Genomic DNA, 18131 nt, shown 5'->3' on the forward strand with positions numbered 1-18131 from the left:
CGCCTGGGGAAACCGGCCCGGCCCCAGCAGTGGGGCGAGGGGAGCGGCTCCATGGGGGCGAGGTGGGCCCCGCACCCCCAGGGACCAGGCTCCTGACTCCACCAGGTACTGTTCTTCCTCGTGCATGTGATCTGCCCCAGAGCTACCCCAGCCCCATGCCCGAGCCCCTTCCTCTGCCCTGTGGGATCAGGCTGGGTCTCCTATCCCCCTCCCTCTCGCTCCACTCTCCGAGCAGGAGGGTGGATTTGTAGCCAAGTAGTGGGGCCCGTTGGTGCTGTTTCACTGCTACCATCTCCCCAGCAGGGCCCTCCTAAAGCCACCAGCTCCAGCTCCCCCGCAGCCTGCCCAGAGCAGCTGGGACTCCAGCAATGTGAGCATAGGTGCTGGAACTAGGGGTACTATCGCACCCCCTGGCTTGAAGTGGTTTCCATCATAGACAGTGTTTACAGTTTGGTTCAATGGCTCTCAGCACCCCAACTATACAAATTGTTCCAGTGGCACCCCTGAATGTGAGCTTCCTCATAGCAGTGCCCTGCCAGCACCAAGCCCTGCAAACTGTAGTCCCATGCATTTGTGACTGGTTCTGTTAACCTGAGGCAGCCCCAGGCAGAGGGGGGCAAGTAGGAGCAAATGCTTGTTTTGACCAGTGTTGGTCTGTATCTCCTGGATTATTAGCCTGTTCAACCACAATGGAATCTACATGAAAGACCCCAGTGCCCTGACTGTTCCATCGATAGAGACCCTTTGTTACATCTCCTCTGGAGGGATGATCAACCCTGATCCTAAATGTGGAGGCCCTGGGGCGAGAGCTTTGGCTCATGATTGTACTTTCCTGCAGTTTGCAGCTGCTGATCCATTTCCTGCTTGGTCGCAGTTTGTGTCAGCAGTGATAAGAGACCAGAAATAGCCTTTCTCTTTTTCTTTACGGCAGCAGTGGTGCCCCAGCACAGCTCTGCGAATGTTCCTGTTTCCCAACCTGCAGCCACCCTTTCCCTGCTACTCCAATCCTTGACACCCCCAACCCAGCTCTGCTAATGCCCTGCTATTCCAATCCTGGTCCCCATAATAGCTCTGCCAAAGTGCTTCACTCCTGACCAGCTATTCCAGGCTTGGTTTCCTCCACTAGCCAGTCTGCCAATGTGCAAGGCCTGACCTGCACCCCCTGCTATTGCTCAGCCCTCCTGCTGCCCTCTCAAACTTTGCCAGCGCCCTCCCTTCTACCGCCCCCAACTCCTCCCCAGTGTTGTGTTGAAGGGCTTTGTTTTGCTTCTCATCTGCTTTCCCCCCCCCAGCCCTTTTCCAGGATTGCAGGGACTGAGCTGCTGAGGATGCCCTGAGAGTGGCCAAGCCATGAGCAGAGTCTCCCGTGAGCGCCTGGACTCCGAGTCCTGCTCCCGGGCACTCTCCCAGGCCCGAATGTACCTCGAACAGATTCGGAGCCGTGTCTCTCCAGGGGGCCCTGATGTGCATGGAGCTGGGAAGCGGGATTACCTGGTGGATGCAGCAAAGCAGATCCGCCTGGCACTGGAGCGGGATGTGAGCGAGGACTATGAGGAGGCTTTCAATCACTACAAGAATGGCGTGGACGTGCTGCTCAGCGGCGTGCAGGGTATGGTGGGCTAGGGGCAGGAGTGTAAGGTGCAAAAGATGCAGGGTATATGAGGCTTGGTGGTGCTGGGGTGCATTGAACACTGGGGGGGGTTGGCAGCACACGGGGTACAAGTGCTCAGTGGCGGTGTGTGTGGGCTACACAAGGAATTGGGGGTTGGTGGTACAGGGCACTTGGCAGCACACTGAGATTATGTGCACATTTTGGCAGTATATAAGGAGAGGAGAATCTGCATGGCTTTACGATGGAGTCCTCTGGGTCTCTATGGTAGCAGCCAGGGATGGTGGGGCTGACACCATGACTAGCTGGCATGGGGAGGGAGCAGAGTGGGCAGGATGATGGGAATGGGTCAATCACCAGCTGTCAAGCAAGGAAAAGGATAATGACTGAAGGCAGGGCTGCAGGTTAGTGACTGGCTGATGTGGTTGGGGGGCAGAGCTGTGGGGAAGATGTGGCATGCGGGGAAATGGTGTTGGGACATGGTGCAAGGATGAGGCGTTATGAGGGGCAGAGCGTCTGGGTGAGCCATGTGGCATTGAGATATATTGGCCAGAGTGTGATGAGGGGCTGGAATGGTGACTAAAGCTGTGTCCCTCCCCCCCCATGCAGTTGACCCCAATAAGGAGCGCCGTGAGGCTGTGAAGCGGAAGATCACACAGTACCTGAAACGGGCTGAGGAGATCTTTAACTGCCACCTGCAGCGGACTCTGGGGAACGGGAGTTCCACTGCCACGGTGAGAAGGTGGGGCTGGGAAAATGGCTTCATAGGGACCCCCTGATTGCCCTGGCCGGGACCTCGGGGTGCAATACTGACAGCACATGTGGTGCTGGTTGGACTCCCTGAGTGCAGTCCCCTGTGTGGGGCTGACTGGGATGCATGTGGGACAGCTGTGTTGGGAAGAGGGCTAGGACCCATGTGGCTACCAATCTCAAGCCCTAAACATACAAAGGTGCCAGTAGGGCTATAACACTGGCATCCTGATCCGGGAAAGGCTGAACAGTGCCCAGTGATGAGGGAGATGTAACTCGGCCTAGTGATAGCTGGCTCCAGATCCTGCATGTCAACTACCAAATGTCACCAGGGGACAAGATTTAGAGAAGCTCTTTCTCAGTGCCTTAAATGACCGCTTCCTGGGGCGGCCCTGTCTGGAGCACCCTGAGGAGTGGCTGTTCTCGACCTACCTGACACACAGCAGTGGCTTGAAAAGTAACTATAGTGGGGCTGACCTGAGTAACAGGGCTTGTCTGCATTGCATTGTTCTTAAACTCTCCCACCATTGCAGTCCCTCAGATGCAGCTGCTCTCGTGGGATGGCAGCTCCTGTCTGTGAGCCTGCATGAATGCAGGCCTGGGCTGGGTATCTCTGCCATACTCTGGGTGCTGCTGGACAGAGAGTATCTATTTTATGGTGCTAGTCAAGGCAGTGAGGGAGAGGTTTAGGGGCTACTGTGTCGCAGTTGACTCAAAACAAGGTTCTCCAAGCAGGGCCGCCCAGAGGGGGGGGCAAGTGGGGCAATTTGCCCCAGGCCCCGGGCCCCACAGGGGACCCCAAGAGAGTTTTTCGGGGCCCCTGGAGCGGGGTTCTTCACTTGCTCCGGGGTCCCTGGAAAACTCTCGTGGGGCCCAGGCCCCCGGAACTTCTTTCGCTCCGGGTCTTCGGTGGCAGTTCGGCGGGGGGGGGGGGGGGGGTGTCCTTCCGCCCCGGGACCCGCCACCGAAGTGCCGGGTCTTTGGCGGCAATTCAGCGGCGGGGGCCCCCTGCTGCCGAAGACCCCAGGCCCCCTGAATCCTCTGGGCGGCCCAGTCTCCAAGAAGATCACCCCTCAGCTCCCAGAGCCCTGCAGGCCCCTTCCTGCCCCAGCATAGACCCCAAGGCTGCCCTTGTTGGATAGGCTGGGCCCAAACCAAGATTGAGTCCTGCACCAGCTGCAGAATGTTGATGGCATCTGTGGGAGGGGTGGTGGCTGAAGGGGAGCTGACGCTACCCAGCTGCAGAGGTGAAGGGCTGAGATGGTTCAGCACAACCATAGCCCATGGCATTATTGGGACTCATGCGGTTTTTTAGGTGGTTTATTTATGCCTGAATTTTTCTTGTGATTTTTCTCATTATTAAAAATGGCTGTGATCCCTTGTTTTCAGAAGTGCTGAAGCCAAGGCTGCCCTCAGTTAAGGTGGACACCATGCCTGCCTCTAGTGAAAATGGCTTCCATTTCTCTTTCTTCCCAATGGGACTGAAGCCAGACTGTCCTCAGCTAAGATGACAGCCACCAGTCACCCTGTGCGGACCAGACAGGAGGCAGGGGAATGTGGAGGGGCAGGGAATGAGACCAATGGGGTGGGGGTAAAGGGCATGTGAGGAGTTGGGACCCAGATTGGAAGATCAGGTGAATGTGTGGAGCAGTGAGACAGGACGGAGAATGTGGGGAGAGCAGGAAGGGCTACTGTTGGGGGGCAGGGGGTGACTTTGGGGACTGGGGAGGTTAGAGAGGGAGAGTATGGGGTGCAGCAAACTGAGGGGAAAAGGAGGGAGTGTGAGGGCAGAAGATTGTGGGGCAAGCAGAGAGAAGAGTGTGGCAAGATGCTGGGTAGGGCACAGTGATAGCCTAGGGTGGGGCAGGAGACGAAGGTGGGAGCTGAGTGAACGAGGGGGATAGAATGGCAACTGCCCCACCTCAAGGGTTAGGAGAGGGTAAGGGCAGTCCCCAGTTCTGTGTACTTAAGGTTGAACTTACGTCCGCTGGAGTTGGGAGCTTCGCCCTAAAGGCTCAGAAATCCAGACACTGGCCGAAACCAGAGTCCATTTATTTTCTTTTATTTTTAAAACAATCACAATTTTGGGTGTGCGTCGCTGATGGTGTCTGAACGTTTAGGTTTGGCAGCTTTTCTGGCTCCCCACAGATGAAAAGGGAGACCCCTTCCAGCTGCACCCCTGGACAAGAACATCTACAGGATCCTCATTCTCATTTCTCACTGCCTCACAGGGCTACAGCAGCCTTCGCTTTCGGCCCATCAGGACACTCAGCTCGGCTGTGGAGAACCTGAGGCGCTGCAAGGTTGTGGGAGTGATTGAGAAGGTAAGGAGCTGCAGCAGAGTCACAGCAGCCTGGACATCAGGTGCTGAGAGCCCCTTGTATTGTGCATGCCAAGCAGGATTGAGGCTGGTCACCCACACCTCTCCCACCAGGGAAAACCTGAGTGCTAAAGGGAGTGGGGTGACTCAACAAGGGGCACTCTGAGCTGACCACTGATTGAACGGGCAAGGCCCAGAATGGTATTGGTGTCTCAGGGGGTTCTCTCTCTTCTGAGCTAGTACTGGCCCCCGGGTAGTGGGGAGGTGTGCTGTGCCACTAGGGGCACTGTTGGATGAGAAGTAAAACGGATGTCCTGACCATTCACAGCCATTAAAGGCCCCAAGACCTTTGCAAACAACTCAATGTCTTTGCCTGATTCCAACCTGCATAGCTACATTTCGCCTCCATAAACTGATGCCCAGTTGCAATGGCGATGGATGCCCTATAGGTTCCATAGACCCCAGCAGAAGTCTGGATGATGGCGTTCATTTCCCTGCACCCTCAGCATGTCAGGGCCTTGGAGTGAAGGCATTAGGTTCCTTCCCCCGGGCCCCTAAGGAGGGTCAGAATTTTGGGTGATGAGATTAATTCCCTTCTGCCTCCCCCCACCCCACCCCACTGGCAAGGCCCAAAGGTGGGACGAAACGCGTTACACAGACCTAAGGGAGGAACATAAAATAATGATGCAGGAAGCTGAAAATGCTGTGGGATTCCCCCCCGCCTCCCCCATTTAGTGTCACTAACTCTTCCTGTATTCCATGTCTCCTTATCTCCCTATTTCTGAGGTAACTAATGTTGACTTATTAAAAATGTGGCTGGAGGGCAGGGGTAGCTAGAGACACCAAAATAGTAAGGAAAAGAGGTAACTTTGAGACTAAAATGAGCCAAGTCCCTTGAAATGGGACTTGGGGTGACAGAGTTCACCGTTTCTGATCTGGGCTGTCACCATTGCTTGCAGGTGCAGCTAGTCCAGGATCCAGCCACTGGGGGGACCTTTATACTTAAGGTGGGTGTTTCCTACCCCTTGGCTCCTCCATCTCCCGCTCCTTTGGGGGAACCCTCCAGCAAGGGGTGTCCCGTACCAGCCTGACCTGAGGAGTATTTCCCATGGGTTCCTCAGCTCTATTTTGTGCTGTTCAGCAGAAATAAATTTTATAGTAGTATCCAATGTCCCCCTAAAGTCTCCCATGCCCTGGCATGACCCTTCCCCCCCCCCCCATTATCTCCTGCAATCAGAGGGGAATTCAGTCTCCTTGGTCACTCAGACATGAGCTGCCTTCCCACTGTCCCTCTAATGGAACTCAGTCCAATGGAGCTGGTGGAACCCAAGCCATGGATCTGTGTCCAAACATGAATCGGAGCAGAAATGACATGAGTCTGGGAGTTCTCAGTCTGAGTCCCTGGGGCATTTGTCCAGCACAGTTAGGCGTGATTATCACTGCTCATGAAAAGCCCAGAACAGTAATAACAGAGCTTGGAGGCTGTGGGGTAAGAATGAGGGGTATCAGCTGGAGTTGTGGGCGTGGCGAGGACTGGAGCAGCTGGAGGGATTGAGGTGGATTGGCAGAGCTCTGTGGGTGGGGGCCAGCCTCAGAATAGCGATGGAGGTTACAGATCAGGAATAACCTGCATTGGCAGAGCTGTGTGGGAGCCCAGGTGTGGAGTAGCAAGGGGCGCTGTGTGAGTGTATTGGTAAGGCTGTCTGAGCAGGGTTTGCTGAGCTCAGCAGATGGAGAGCTCTAGTCTGTGTGACCCTGGTGGACAAAGGTAGGAATGAGGGGCTTGTCAGAATGGAGTAGACCAGTAGTCCCTCCCATTCAGTCTTCTGCCCTGGTGGTGGCCAGTCTCCAGGGATTCAGTGACACTCAAAGTTCCCAGCTGTATGTTCTCCATGCAGAGCCTCCCCAAATCCCACGTGGAGACCCGTGAGCGGCAGACCATCATCCCGCACGGAGTCCCCTTCATGGCCAAGCTGCTGCGCTACTATGTGAGCGAAGACTCCATCTTCCTCCACCTGGAGCATGTGCAGGGTGAGTGTGAGCGCCAGGACTCTGCTTCCTTCTTGCCCTACCCCCTGCTTCTCTGACCCTGATCTGGAATGAGTGTCTCTCATGTGCTAGAGCTGTTTAGGACTATGTTTTGCAGTGAGGGTGATGCTGCAGGGTCTCTGAGCCCTGCAGCGAGAGCCAGCAAGCAGCATTGCGGGTTTGGAAGAATAGATAAGAGGCTTCTGGGATCCATGTGTGTGAGAGAGTAGGATAGAGATTAGGCTGGTGGAGGCCTGGGTATGACGCTGGGGCTCCAGGTTACTGGAGACCAGAGGGAGGGAATGGAAGCTCATCGGAACATAGAAATTGCTGTACTGATCAGACCATTGATGTGTCTAGTCTAGTATCCAGTCTCCCATGGTGGCCAATAGCAAATGTATCTGAGGAAGGTGCAGAAAACCCTGTTGTGGACAGATTGTGAAATAATCTTTCAGGGCAAGTTCTCCCTAACCCCCTCAGCTGGAATGAGCACGTGCACAGCTATGTACCCCACTACCTGCTCTCAGACTCTGCTGCCAGGCATTATTTTGTAGACTTACATCATGTTCCTCCTGTTCACGTCCTCTTTAAACTAAACTCTCCAAACTTGTCACTCTGGGTCCTGGCCTGGAAGTCCCCCCCAGGCCTCCAATCACTTGCACTCCTGTCTCTGAACCCCTTCTCTTTCTGCTATATCCGGCCTGTGAGAGAGTGACCAGAGCATGGTGCTCCAGGTGGGAGTGTGCACCACTAACTAAGATAAGAGGGTTCAGAGCCTAGTGAGGGGTGTGTTCTGGTGGCTCCCGTGATAGGAGAAGGCAAGAGTATGGGACAGGTCTCATGGTATTTGGCATGAGATTTGGAGCCATGTGCTCAGAGCCACTTTCTGTTTGCTGGTTTCCAGCAGACAGCCCACCCTAGGTCACTGCGGGCTGTGCTAGTTACCGCTTTGGGGCTTGGAAGGAATGTTTTCCCCATACCACCAGATTGGTGGAGGCTGACTGGTTTTTTTTTTTGTTTTTTTGTTGTGTGTTTGTTTTTTTGTTTTGTTTTGTTTTGTTTTTTTTGCCTTTGTCGCAGCAAAAGCTAGGGTTTGGGTTTTGGGCAACCGGAAGCCTGGAATTCTCCCCTCTCAGAGGTCACAGTTTGGACCCACATGGGAACTGTTTAGTTGTCCCAACTTTTGACAGGTGCCCAGCGCAGGAACTCACTAATTTAGGCTCCAGATCCAAAAAAGTAACATAGTGGGCATCCCAAGGGCATCTCTTTATGAGATAGGGGCATGGTGTCTAACCCCCTGGAGGCAAATGCGAACCAGGGGCCAGGAGACTACTTCAGGGGACCACCCTGCCAATGTGCTTGATGGCAGTGCGGGCTGGGGATGAGGTCCCTTCTTGCCTCTGCACCCGAAAGGGGGAGGGATGCTAGTGGGCAAGTGGAGGCATACAAATTCCCTCCTAGTGTGATGATTAGCTCCCCCTGTGGTGGGAACCCCCCAGAATTGGCAAAGGATCAATGGGGTGTGAGGGACTGCGCTGGGCTGCCCACCGATGGGAAACTTGGATGTAATTTGACTAATAAAGTTGCGGCCTGGCTGAAACCCATAATACCACATGTCCTTCCCTTCGTCCACACAATGAGAACACAAACCGCATTATCCTACTGCCAGGAATATTTTCAGTTCCACTCCTTAAACATCCTGACGCTTTGTTTTATTGCCCAACGGTTCTGCTGAGCAGAGATAGTCACTCTGTTATCTGTGATGGCGCCTAAGCCTTTTCCCTGTGTGGCTGCAGCTCATTTCTATTTAGCCCCTCATCTGAGTAATTCAGATTGTTCCTTCCAGCGTGCGTCATCCTGCTTTGTCAACACTGAATTCCATCTGCCATGGTGCTGCCCATTCACCCATCTTTGTTGGATCCCTCCGGAGTTCCTCAGTTTTTAGTCTCCACTTACGTAAATAATTAGCTGTGAATGTTGCCACCCCACTGCTCACCCCTCTCCCCATTGTGTTGTTAAGCACAATGAACAGTACTGCACCTCAGGGTGCCTCTTTCAACTTTTTTTTTTGCCATGCTGAAAATTTATTTCCTTCCTATCCTTTGTTTTCTGTCAGGGATTAGAAATGGGCTAAGGGACAGAGCTGTACTCTCGCCCCATGACTATTTTGTTAGTCACTTTTGAGGGGCATTGTAAAGTTGTTTTTTTGTTTTTGAAAGCATGTGTAAACTACATTGGCCTGTTCTCCTTTTCTCCCCCATTAGTTTGCTGATCCACTAGATTAGAGGGGCATGGTTTTCCTTTGCAGAAGCCCTGCTGGTTTGCCCCCATCGTATCATTATCATTTTGACTTGAAAGATAGAGACTGGGGGGGCAACAGGGAGCTGGTTAAGTCTTCCAGATTCTGTGCCACCCCTGCCTCAGAAAGAGCTATAGAGCAGTCTGAGGGGTGCTAACTGACACTGCTGGCATAAGGGCCCTTAGGCATCAGCATAGCTCTGTCCTTCCTCTGCCACCCCTCCCTCCCCCTGTCCCCTGTGCTGGAGTGTGATGGCTGGCAGAGGGGGTAGCTTGTGTGGTGGCTGACTATTCCAGGGAGGAGTTCCCCTCCACCAGGGGAGTTCTCCTCTGGCTGCAGGGCTCACTGGTCTGCAGTTCCCAGTGTTATCCTTGGCCTCTCTCACATAAGTGCCACATTTGCTACCCTTGTGTTACTCATGGAGTAGCTGATTTTTAATGTGACTGCAGATTTTTGTTAACCGCTCAGCCACTTCATAGTCAAGCTATGCAGAAAACTCCTGGGTGAATGCCATCCGAGCCTGGGGACTCCCTGATCTATAATTTATCTGTTTGTTCCCGCACCCCCTCTTTGGGCACTTCAGTCTCTGACAATGCCTCATCTTCATTGTCATGGGGGCCAGAAAGGCCTTCTGGGGGCAAAGAGGAAATGGTCATGGGGTAAGAGGAGGTGTGAAAATGGGTCTGGGAGGGAGACAACTGTTGGGATCAAGGGGGCTGAGGAGAGGGAGTGGAACTGGGCCCTGGGAGGAAGAAGAGGTGGAGACAAGCTGCTGATGAGGCCACAAAGAAGGGGAGAGAGGAACCCACTGAGATTATGGGGCCTAGAGAAGATTCTGGGTGAATATTTTTTCAGCATGTGAATTTAAGCTGCTCAGCATGTGAGCCTGATGCCTGCTGAGCCCTGAAGGCTGGTGTTAGGGTAGCAGGTGGTTGGGGTGTCTGTCTGTCTGCCAGGGACCTGGAATGGTTTCCACCCCGTAATACTTTCTGTCTTCCCTTCACTCTCCAGGGGGGACTCTCTGGTCCCATCTCCACTCCCGGCCTTGTTTACAGCAAGGTTCTTTCGATGTCCCCAGTAGCCTAATCCCAAAGCCCAACTCCGCTCTGGTGGGCCATGGTGAGGAGCAGCAAGTAGGAACCTGCTCGGGGGCTGGCTCTCAGTCCAGCCAGAGCTCCAGCTTCTGCCCGGAGAATGGCACTGACCTCCCAACCTCTGCGAATCGCCACCCACCAGAAATTGCTAACCAATCGTCCTCTTGGGAGCAGTCACCTGACCACATGGATGCCAGACCAGGGACTGGTTGCAGGTTCCATACTGGATCCGCCGCCAATGGCTATAAGGGAGTTACTGGGGGGAAGGATTCAAGTGCAACACACACTCTGTTTGGTGTCACTGATTCTGTCTTCATGGCAATGGCCAAGGGATGCAGCCATCTGACCAACCAGAGCTTGGCCTTCCAGTCATGTGACTTGTTAACCAGCAGTGATGGTGTCAGCAGTGTATCAGAGAGGGAAGCTTCTCAGCAGGACACACGGCTACTGGCTGAGGAAAGGCCATCCCAGTCTCCTGCTGCAGTCCCGAAGGCTATGGGAGGAGGCCACCTGGTGAAGGTGGAACCTCGAGTTTGCCAGGTGTCTGATGCTCCCTGGGCTCAGCCCACACGGTCCCTAGTGGCTCCCCCAGGACAAAGGCAGCTGCATCCTGGAACCACCCTGTACAGCTCCTGCGAGTCCTACTGGTGTGACTCTGGGGGGCAGGAGTTGTTGAGGAGCATCTCAAGGGCCCGAGAAGGAGCAGGCCATGGTCAGCACAGAGAGCATCCAACTGCAGGACAGCGTGGGCCTCCAACCCATTGCTCTTTCCTAGGGGATGGCCAGGGGACCTGGGATGTGAACGAGGAGCTCATCCGGCTGTGGGCAGCCGAAATGCTCTTGGCACTGGAGGGACTCCATCAACAGGGGGTGCTGTGCCGGGATCTCAACCCCAGAAACCTGCTGCTAGATGGTGCTGGTAGGTGCTGCTTGAGGCTATAGCATGAGGAGGGGTTTTATCCCCTCAATAGGGGGGCCTGTGGCATCTGATCCACTCCAGGATGGTTTGCCCCCGCACTGCATCTCTTTGTGTTTGTTCTGTGAAGTCTGAGCATCTCTGATCCAGACCCCATCCCTGTGCTCCAGGCCTTAGGGGCTTCTAGGAGACTGCTACAGTCTGCTGTGCCTGAGGCAGAACAAGGCTGCTCAGCAATGTTAACCACATGGAACACATCCTGTTCCCTGGGGGGTCCTGGCTGCTTGGGACACCCCTCTGAGCCTCCACAGGGGAAGTTGAGATTAGCTGGGGCAGTCAGGCTAACAGTCCCCAGGGCTAATGGTTTGGGGGCCTTTGATTCTGCAAGTCAGCCCTCCCACCCTTGGTCTGGCAGCCCGAGTTCATTGCTCTCCAGAGTGCACTGCATGGCCTGACTCTTCTCTCGAGGCAGGTGTGTGTCTGTGTGATGAAGAATGTGGGGCAGGTTAGAAAACTACAAAATAAACAGTGAATCCTTGCAGGGATCCTTTAAATGAGGAGCTGGGAAAAATGACCCTTTCCCCTTGACCCTCATCCTCTCTTCTTGCTCCATCCAGTTACTCTTGCTTGGATCCCATCCTACCCAGTCCTTCCACTAGCTGGAGACCTGTCACTCCCACTGCCCCTTCCCCAGAAGAGTCTAGTCCCTGCTGTGCATGTGGGAATCACATGTTCTGGGGCCTGGTGCTCTGTTGGGGCTCAGAGCAGTGAAAACATTGGAGCCCAGCTATGTTGCAGGGCACAGGGGAGGTGCCAGTGGGGCAGCTTTTCCCACCATGTCCCATTGCAGGGGACGGGAGCCTGGAGGGATAGGGCCATGGCTTGTGGCACATGCTGCAATTATTAGGTGTCTTTTGTCCTGACCTCCCTACCTGCCCCTGACTGGTGCTGTTTCACAGGTCACGTCCGTCTCACCTTCTTTGGCCAATGGACAGAGGTGGAGCCACAGTGCTGCAGCCAGGCCCTAGAAGATATGTACAGCGCCCCAGGTAAGGGAACAGTCTACTGCCTTCTCCGATGCCCCCTTGAGACACCTCAAGAGATTTGTATCTGCCCAGCAGCATCTCCCCGTCTGCCTGATCTCTTCCAAGGGCAGCAGCCGCCAGCACCCGTGGGAGCTTGATGCACGGTTGCCTTTCAGCATCTCCCTCCTATTTGATCTTGAACTCATTTGGCTTTCTCTGCAGAAGTGGGTGGGATTTCTGAGCTGACTGAGGCCTGTGACTGGTGGAGCTTTGGGTCCCTGCTGTATGAGTTACTGACAGGAACGGTGAGTGGTTTCTATGTCCCTATCTTATGTCAGGCAGGGGGCAGCATAGTATCAATCCTAGTGTTGGTGCCCCAGTGCACATGGGGGGGCTAGGAGGAGTCTGCATCCTGGTACTAGTGTCCTGGGGTGTAGATTGGGCTCCAGGCTGAGTTGTCACCCAGGCTCCGGTACTAGGAGTCACACGCCCAGTATCTGGATGCTGCTCCCTGGGGTGCTGAGGGCCTGAAGCTGATGAGCCATTGAATTGTGGGAGATGGGAACTGGGGGGCTGAGACTGTTACTCCCGTGATGCTTGGGGAGGGGCAGTGGCAGATGAGGTGTAAGGACAGTGCCCGCTGCACAGGGTTCTCCTCACTGTCTGTCTCTCTGTCTTTCCCGCAGTCGCTGTCCCAGAGCCACCCCTCGGGGATTCACCCTCACACCCAGCTGCACCTTCCGAAGAGGCTCAGCCTGCCTGCTGCATCCCTGCTCACTGAGGTGAGGACACCCAGGTGGTGTGAGCAGGGGGAGGGGGCCATGGCTCTGGAGCAGGGATAAGGAATCTTTGGCTGGAGCCTGCTGGGTGAGGGGTGGGAAAGGCCCTCGCTGGGGCTGTGCTGCTGCTCCCCGTCTCATCCCTATGTCCATTTCCTTCTAGCTGCTGCAGTTTGATCCCAAGCGACGCTTGGGCTCTGGAGGAGGCGGAGTCAACAAGCTGAAGAGCCATCCCTTCTTCAGTACCATCCAGTGGAACAAGCTGGTTGGCTAGACAGACCCATGCGGAGCAGCGAGGAGTGAAGGATGGTGTCATGGTGCCAAGCAGGGGGCTAGCTGCTGATGTGCTAGGTGGGGCCCAGGGAGAGACTCAGATCCTGCTGGAGAGGCAGATTATCCCCCTAGATCACTGGGACCTGTGATCCTGGGTGGTACTTGCAGCTCTGCCAGACTTGGGGAGGTCCACTTCTGCAAGGGCTGATTGTGGGGGTCTGGACTGGGTCCAATTTGCAGCCTTGGCTTCTTCCTCCTGGGCTAATTTCCATTTGTGTTGCAGTGGCATATCCAAGAGATCAGGCCAGGCTGGGGTCAAGTCATGTTGTCTCCCTGCCCTCCTTCCCCCAGGTCCTCCCATTCTCACCCTACATCTAACCCAACCCTGGTAAAGGTCACTAACCCCTACAGGGGCAAAGACATCAGTGCCAGGGGGCCTAACTCAGCCACTTTGGCCTACTACCTTGCTGTCCCATGGGTTCCCTGGGACATTCCTGTCCCTCTTTACCCACAAGCTCTGTGGGGCTCTCCTTGCCTGATGCTTTGTGTGGGAAGCCAGTCTCTGTAACTATGAATGAGACTCCCCTGCTTGCCTAGGGGGGTAGTACCTCCCTCTGGGGCAGGCCCCCTGTTAGTGTCCAGCTCCTTCTCTGCCCATAGACTCCACCAGCTCCCTGGTTCTCCCTGCCCTTATCAACTGGGGATCCCACCCCACATCCCCGTTACTTTCTCCCCATTTCTCTGCTGCTGCCTGAGCTCTTTATGGCTAATACACTCCCAATGGCTACCGCTAGATGGAGTCTGGGGTTGTGGTCTGTGTGTCTCTGGCTGCATGTGCACTAGCAGCACCTACCCATGGTGTCTTGTGGGAGGGGTGGGGAGGAGCCACCCCTCTTCCCCCCCCCCCCCAGTGTGTGAGAGGCTCCCCCTGGGATCTCTGACCTGCTCCGAGTGAATGTCTGAAATCAATAAAACAGCTTCACCCAAGTGGAGGATTGTTTCTGATTTACACACTATCCTTCATTCCCCTCCTGGAGGCATTTCCTTCTGCCTGCTCTGCACCCCCAGCCCGCACCTGCTACTGCAACCTTGCCACCTTCTCCCTGAGCTCTCCTTTCAGGGAGATGTCGCTGTACTTGCAACCAGTGCTCCGTCCCCAAGGTTACTGACTTCCCAACCCGCTGGGCTCTAAGGCTGTGGGCAGGAAGAGGTTGGAGGATGAGGTGAGGGTGACTCACTGTGGAACGAATGTCTAGGGCAGGGCCTGCAGCTGGCGTTTAATTTCTGAGAAACTGGCCAAGTGGCAGGAGCAGGCAAGGTGTTAACCAGCTAGAGCCTTAAACCGCTCTGTAAATGCAGTGTAAGGAGAGAGGAAGGCAAGGGCTGTTCCCTGACCTCTGGCAGCTCAAGCCTGTGCTGCAGCAGCCCTGCTGCTATTCCAGTCCTTGACCCAGTAAGCAAGGGCCAGATGCAGGGGTGGGCTAGGTCCAGCAGGGAGCTAGGAGCGCCTGGCAAAGGGACTAAGTTGCCATGTGCCACCTTTGCCTCTGTGCTTGTTCTGCACCGCCTCAAGCTGGGTGTTTGGAGCAGAAACTCCCCAACAGTCTCTGTGGTGTAACAGTGTCTCCTGCACTCTCCTTAGTGGAGAGCAGAGGGAGGGTCCTAAGCCCCAGGGGAGAATGAATCCCATTCACAGAGCCACATGCTGTGGGGGTGGACGGCTGGGAGTGGAATGGGCCTTTCTAAAGTAAACAGCTGCTGGTGTGATGGCTGAGAATAGGGTGGGGGAGCCATTGGTTCATTTCCCCTTTCATCCCTCTTGTGGTAGCCAAAGAGCTGAACATTGACAGCAGGTCTCCTGCTGTTGCGTATTCTGAAGACATGGCACTTGGCTCGCAAAGGGCTCAGTGGCTGCAGTGAGAGGCTCTTTGCTCAGCTCTTGGGTGCTGCCTAGCTAATGGAAGGGCCAGTGGCAGCAGAATGCTAATGGGCTGTGTGCTGCTTATCCTAAGCCCCTCACAGCCATGTTTCCAAGCCCTGTCCCACAAGGGGCCTGCAGGGCAGAGCAGCAGGGAGCTGGTACAGACGGCAGGGAAATCACTGGAGGTGCCAATGAAGCTGCATTGCAGCTGGGCTCCCCTTACCTGTCTGGCAAAGGAAGGCAAACCACCTCACAGACATGAACAACACGGAGTCTGGTGGCACCTTAAAGACTAACAGATTTATTTGGGCATAAGCTTGTGTGGGTAAAAACCTCACTTCTTCTTCGTTTTTACCTACGAAAGCTTATGCCCAAATAAATCTGTTAGTCTTTAAGGTGCCACCAGACTCCTTGTTGTTTTTGTAGATTCAGACTAACAGGGCTACCCCCTGATACCTCACAGACATGGTGACTGGTTCTAGCTTCTGCCTAGCTCAGGCCCTGCCCGTTCCTCATTGATTGCCCCTAGTCAGTGAGCTGGATGGCTGGGGGACGCTTCTACTCAAGAGCAAGAAATGAAACTTAGTAACTGCCTCTCCGGGCTTGTCCTTTTGGCCAGTATGTGGGACACACAGGCTGGGGGTGGGGGGGACAGGGCAGAAGGATGCACGTGTCTGCCTGTCTAGCACAGACATTCCCCTGATGCTCACCCAGTAGCTGGCCAGCTCTGTGGGGCTGCATTGCCCTCACAGTGAGCAGTGTCACGAGCAGAGCATCATGCCGAGGAGCTGGGCAAGCAGGTAAAGAGGACCCATGCAAAAGAAAGCCAGTCCCTCCACCTGACCACCAGCACTCAAAGTGCTTCTGGCAACCACCTCAGGGAGGGAAGCCCTTCTGGAGCGGTGTGCACAAGAGCACCTGCTGGGCAGACAAGCTAGAGCAGCTGGCCTCCAACTTTTTCATCACAGGGGCCATATTTTACTAGAGCAGCCACCTCTGAACACACAGGAACTGGGCTGGTTGGGCACCATCTGTAACTATAAAAGCCCCACTTTGGGAATCAGAGCTAGCAGGGGGTTGGGGCAAGACATGGTTGCTGGAAGCAGTTTTGCCTGGTGAGGCCATTTCCTCACAGCTTTTCCCGCTCAGCTGAGGAGCTGGTTTCTGTGCCAGTGTCAGCTATGTTAAAGGTATATTGTACATGGGCAGAAATGCTAATACCACACTGCTCTGTTGTATTTGCATTAGCCACAGCTGCTGCAGTTTTCACTTCCCAGCATCAGACAGGCATGGAGTATCAGGCTTAATCTGGCCAAGAGACAGCTGACACCATAAATTAGGAGAGTGGAGCATAAGGGTAAAACAGGAAAACTTTAACCTCCATCCATGAGATTCATCCTCCTTCCACCTACAACCCTTAGCATTTGGAGGTGGTGCTGGCTGCATCTGCCCCCAGTGTAGGCAAAAGTGCCTCCTTGCAGCTATTAATTGGTTAGACATCTGTGACCCTTTTGCCCGATTCAGCTCTTGCCCCTGTATTCTGGGCCACTGTGGCATTTTAAGATGATTACAGGGCATGCTGCATGGGCCTTTGCTCTGAGACCTTGGCAAAGCTCCAGCTGCAAAGTGGGTTTGCTCACTGCAAGGAAACAGTAGACTTGTTTTGTATGCAGTTGGGAGACATTTCTCACCCACTGAGCCATCACAGGAGCAGATGAGATTAGCTAATAGGCAAGCTCACAGCCCTGAGGTTTTATGACTTGGGGGAGGGAGAGGTACCTTTGGAACTCACTCTCCACTTGGTCCAAAGGCTTTACTGAGCCTCCAGTCACAGTCCAGGGCCTATGTTTTCCCAGGACTCAGCTCCACAAGTGGGGTTTGCCTTTTGTGTTTTTAACTCTGTGCATGCAGCAGGCTTGTGATATTGGACACATTTTATAACATAACCAGGTGAGCAGTTCAGTTCCACAGGGGCTCTCCCTGCAGCCATTCAATAGCACAATGGCTTCTTCTTTCTTTACGTACAAGGAGAAATATTTTGTACCTCATGGCTATTTTTCCAAACGAACATGAGCCTTCCTGATTCTGGACAAGCCAGAGTCCATCACCAAAGGAAGCAGCCTTGACTCACAGGACCCAGCAGCACAGCGAGCTTTCAGCTACAGCCAGGTGCCTGTTCCCTCTCCTTAGTGCCATTGCTGTAGATACAATTGGATCCTTTAGTAGAAGAGGCTGTTCCATGCTCAGAGCTGTGAAACGGGCAAGTAAAAGCAACTGCTAGGGACCTACTCAGCACCCCCTCAGCAAGGGCTGATGCAGTCCGTGGACAGGAGCTGTTATCTAATGTTTATCGCCCAACGGAGAAGCCCTAGCCCTTGAATGTCACACCATGGCAGACTGTCATGTCTGAGATTCAGCTTCCGATTTTAATTTCTTCATTTTATCTTTTAACCTTCATTCTACCCTCCTCTGCAAACCTAAATGTTCCTCTACCCGCTCAGTGAGAGCACTCTGCAAAGAACACATTAATGGCACCGCCATGCTAGAGCTTCACTTCTCAGTCTTTCCCCAAAAACCAATAGCTCCAGCTCCCTCATTGCTTTGGAGACCCTGCTCCGCGCAGCCGTGATTTGTCAATATCCTGCCAGTACTGGGCTGTCAGTGATGTTTTCTACCTGCAGTGGTCCAGGTGCCACAGAGTAGGAAGAGTATAATCTGTCTTTGTTACATTAGACCCCTGCATTTGCAGCCTAAAATAACACTGCAACCATAACCCCCTGCAAGTTCCTATCCAGTTGGGGTTTGACTAAACAGGCGTCTTGGACACCTAACAGACAATCATGGAACCAAACTACCACCTGTGTTTCTCATTCCCATAGCAGAGACAACAGGCACAGCTCTGAACCCGCCACAGCTGCAAAGATAGTCAAGCTAACACCCATAGCATGATGAGAAACAAGAGTTGATGCTGCTACAGACAGGCAAATAGAGCTGCACACCTGACCCGGTGATTGGAGAAGCCCCCCTACATGACAAGCGAAGGAGCCAGCTGAGGAGGCCACTCCACGCTATATACCCCTCCCCAACAGCTATCTAAGCCCTGAGACAAAAACAGGC

General features: G+C 54.2%; 1 protein-coding gene across 1 annotated transcript; it reads left to right on the forward strand.

Moving 5' to 3' along the window:
- The first annotated feature begins 1350 nt into the window (after positions 1-1350).
- On the forward strand, positions 1351-13094 carry RPS6KL1 (ribosomal protein S6 kinase like 1). Its single transcript, XM_065404222.1, has 10 exons — positions 1351-1609; positions 2219-2343; positions 4591-4683; positions 5639-5686; positions 6578-6710; positions 10018-11019; positions 11976-12065; positions 12264-12346; positions 12728-12823; positions 12984-13094. Exons 1-10 carry the CDS (start codon positions 1351-1353, stop codon positions 13092-13094), a joined length of 2040 nt encoding a protein of 679 aa, XP_065260294.1.
- Positions 13095-18131: the final 5037 nt, after the last annotated feature.

The sequence above is a fragment of the Emys orbicularis genome, chromosome 4 (assembly GCF_028017835.1).
Source record: "Emys orbicularis isolate rEmyOrb1 chromosome 4, rEmyOrb1.hap1, whole genome shotgun sequence".
NCBI lineage: Eukaryota > Metazoa > Chordata > Testudines > Emydidae > Emys > Emys orbicularis.

What these genes read in the sequence shown, in the direction of transcription:
- RPS6KL1 (XM_065404222.1), top strand. Translation starts at nt 1,351, where the DNA reads ATGAGCAGAGTCTCCCGTGAGCGCCTGGACTCCGAGTCCTGCTCCCGG. An exon ending in ACGGGAGTTCCACTGCCACG is followed by an intron (nt 2,344 to 4,590) that starts GTGAGAAGGTGG and finishes ACTGCCTCACAG; the next exon opens with GGCTACAGCAGCCTTCGCTT. An exon ending in ATGAGTTACTGACAGGAACG is followed by an intron (nt 12,347 to 12,727) that starts GTGAGTGGTTTC and finishes TCTTTCCCGCAG; the next exon opens with TCGCTGTCCCAGAGCCACCC.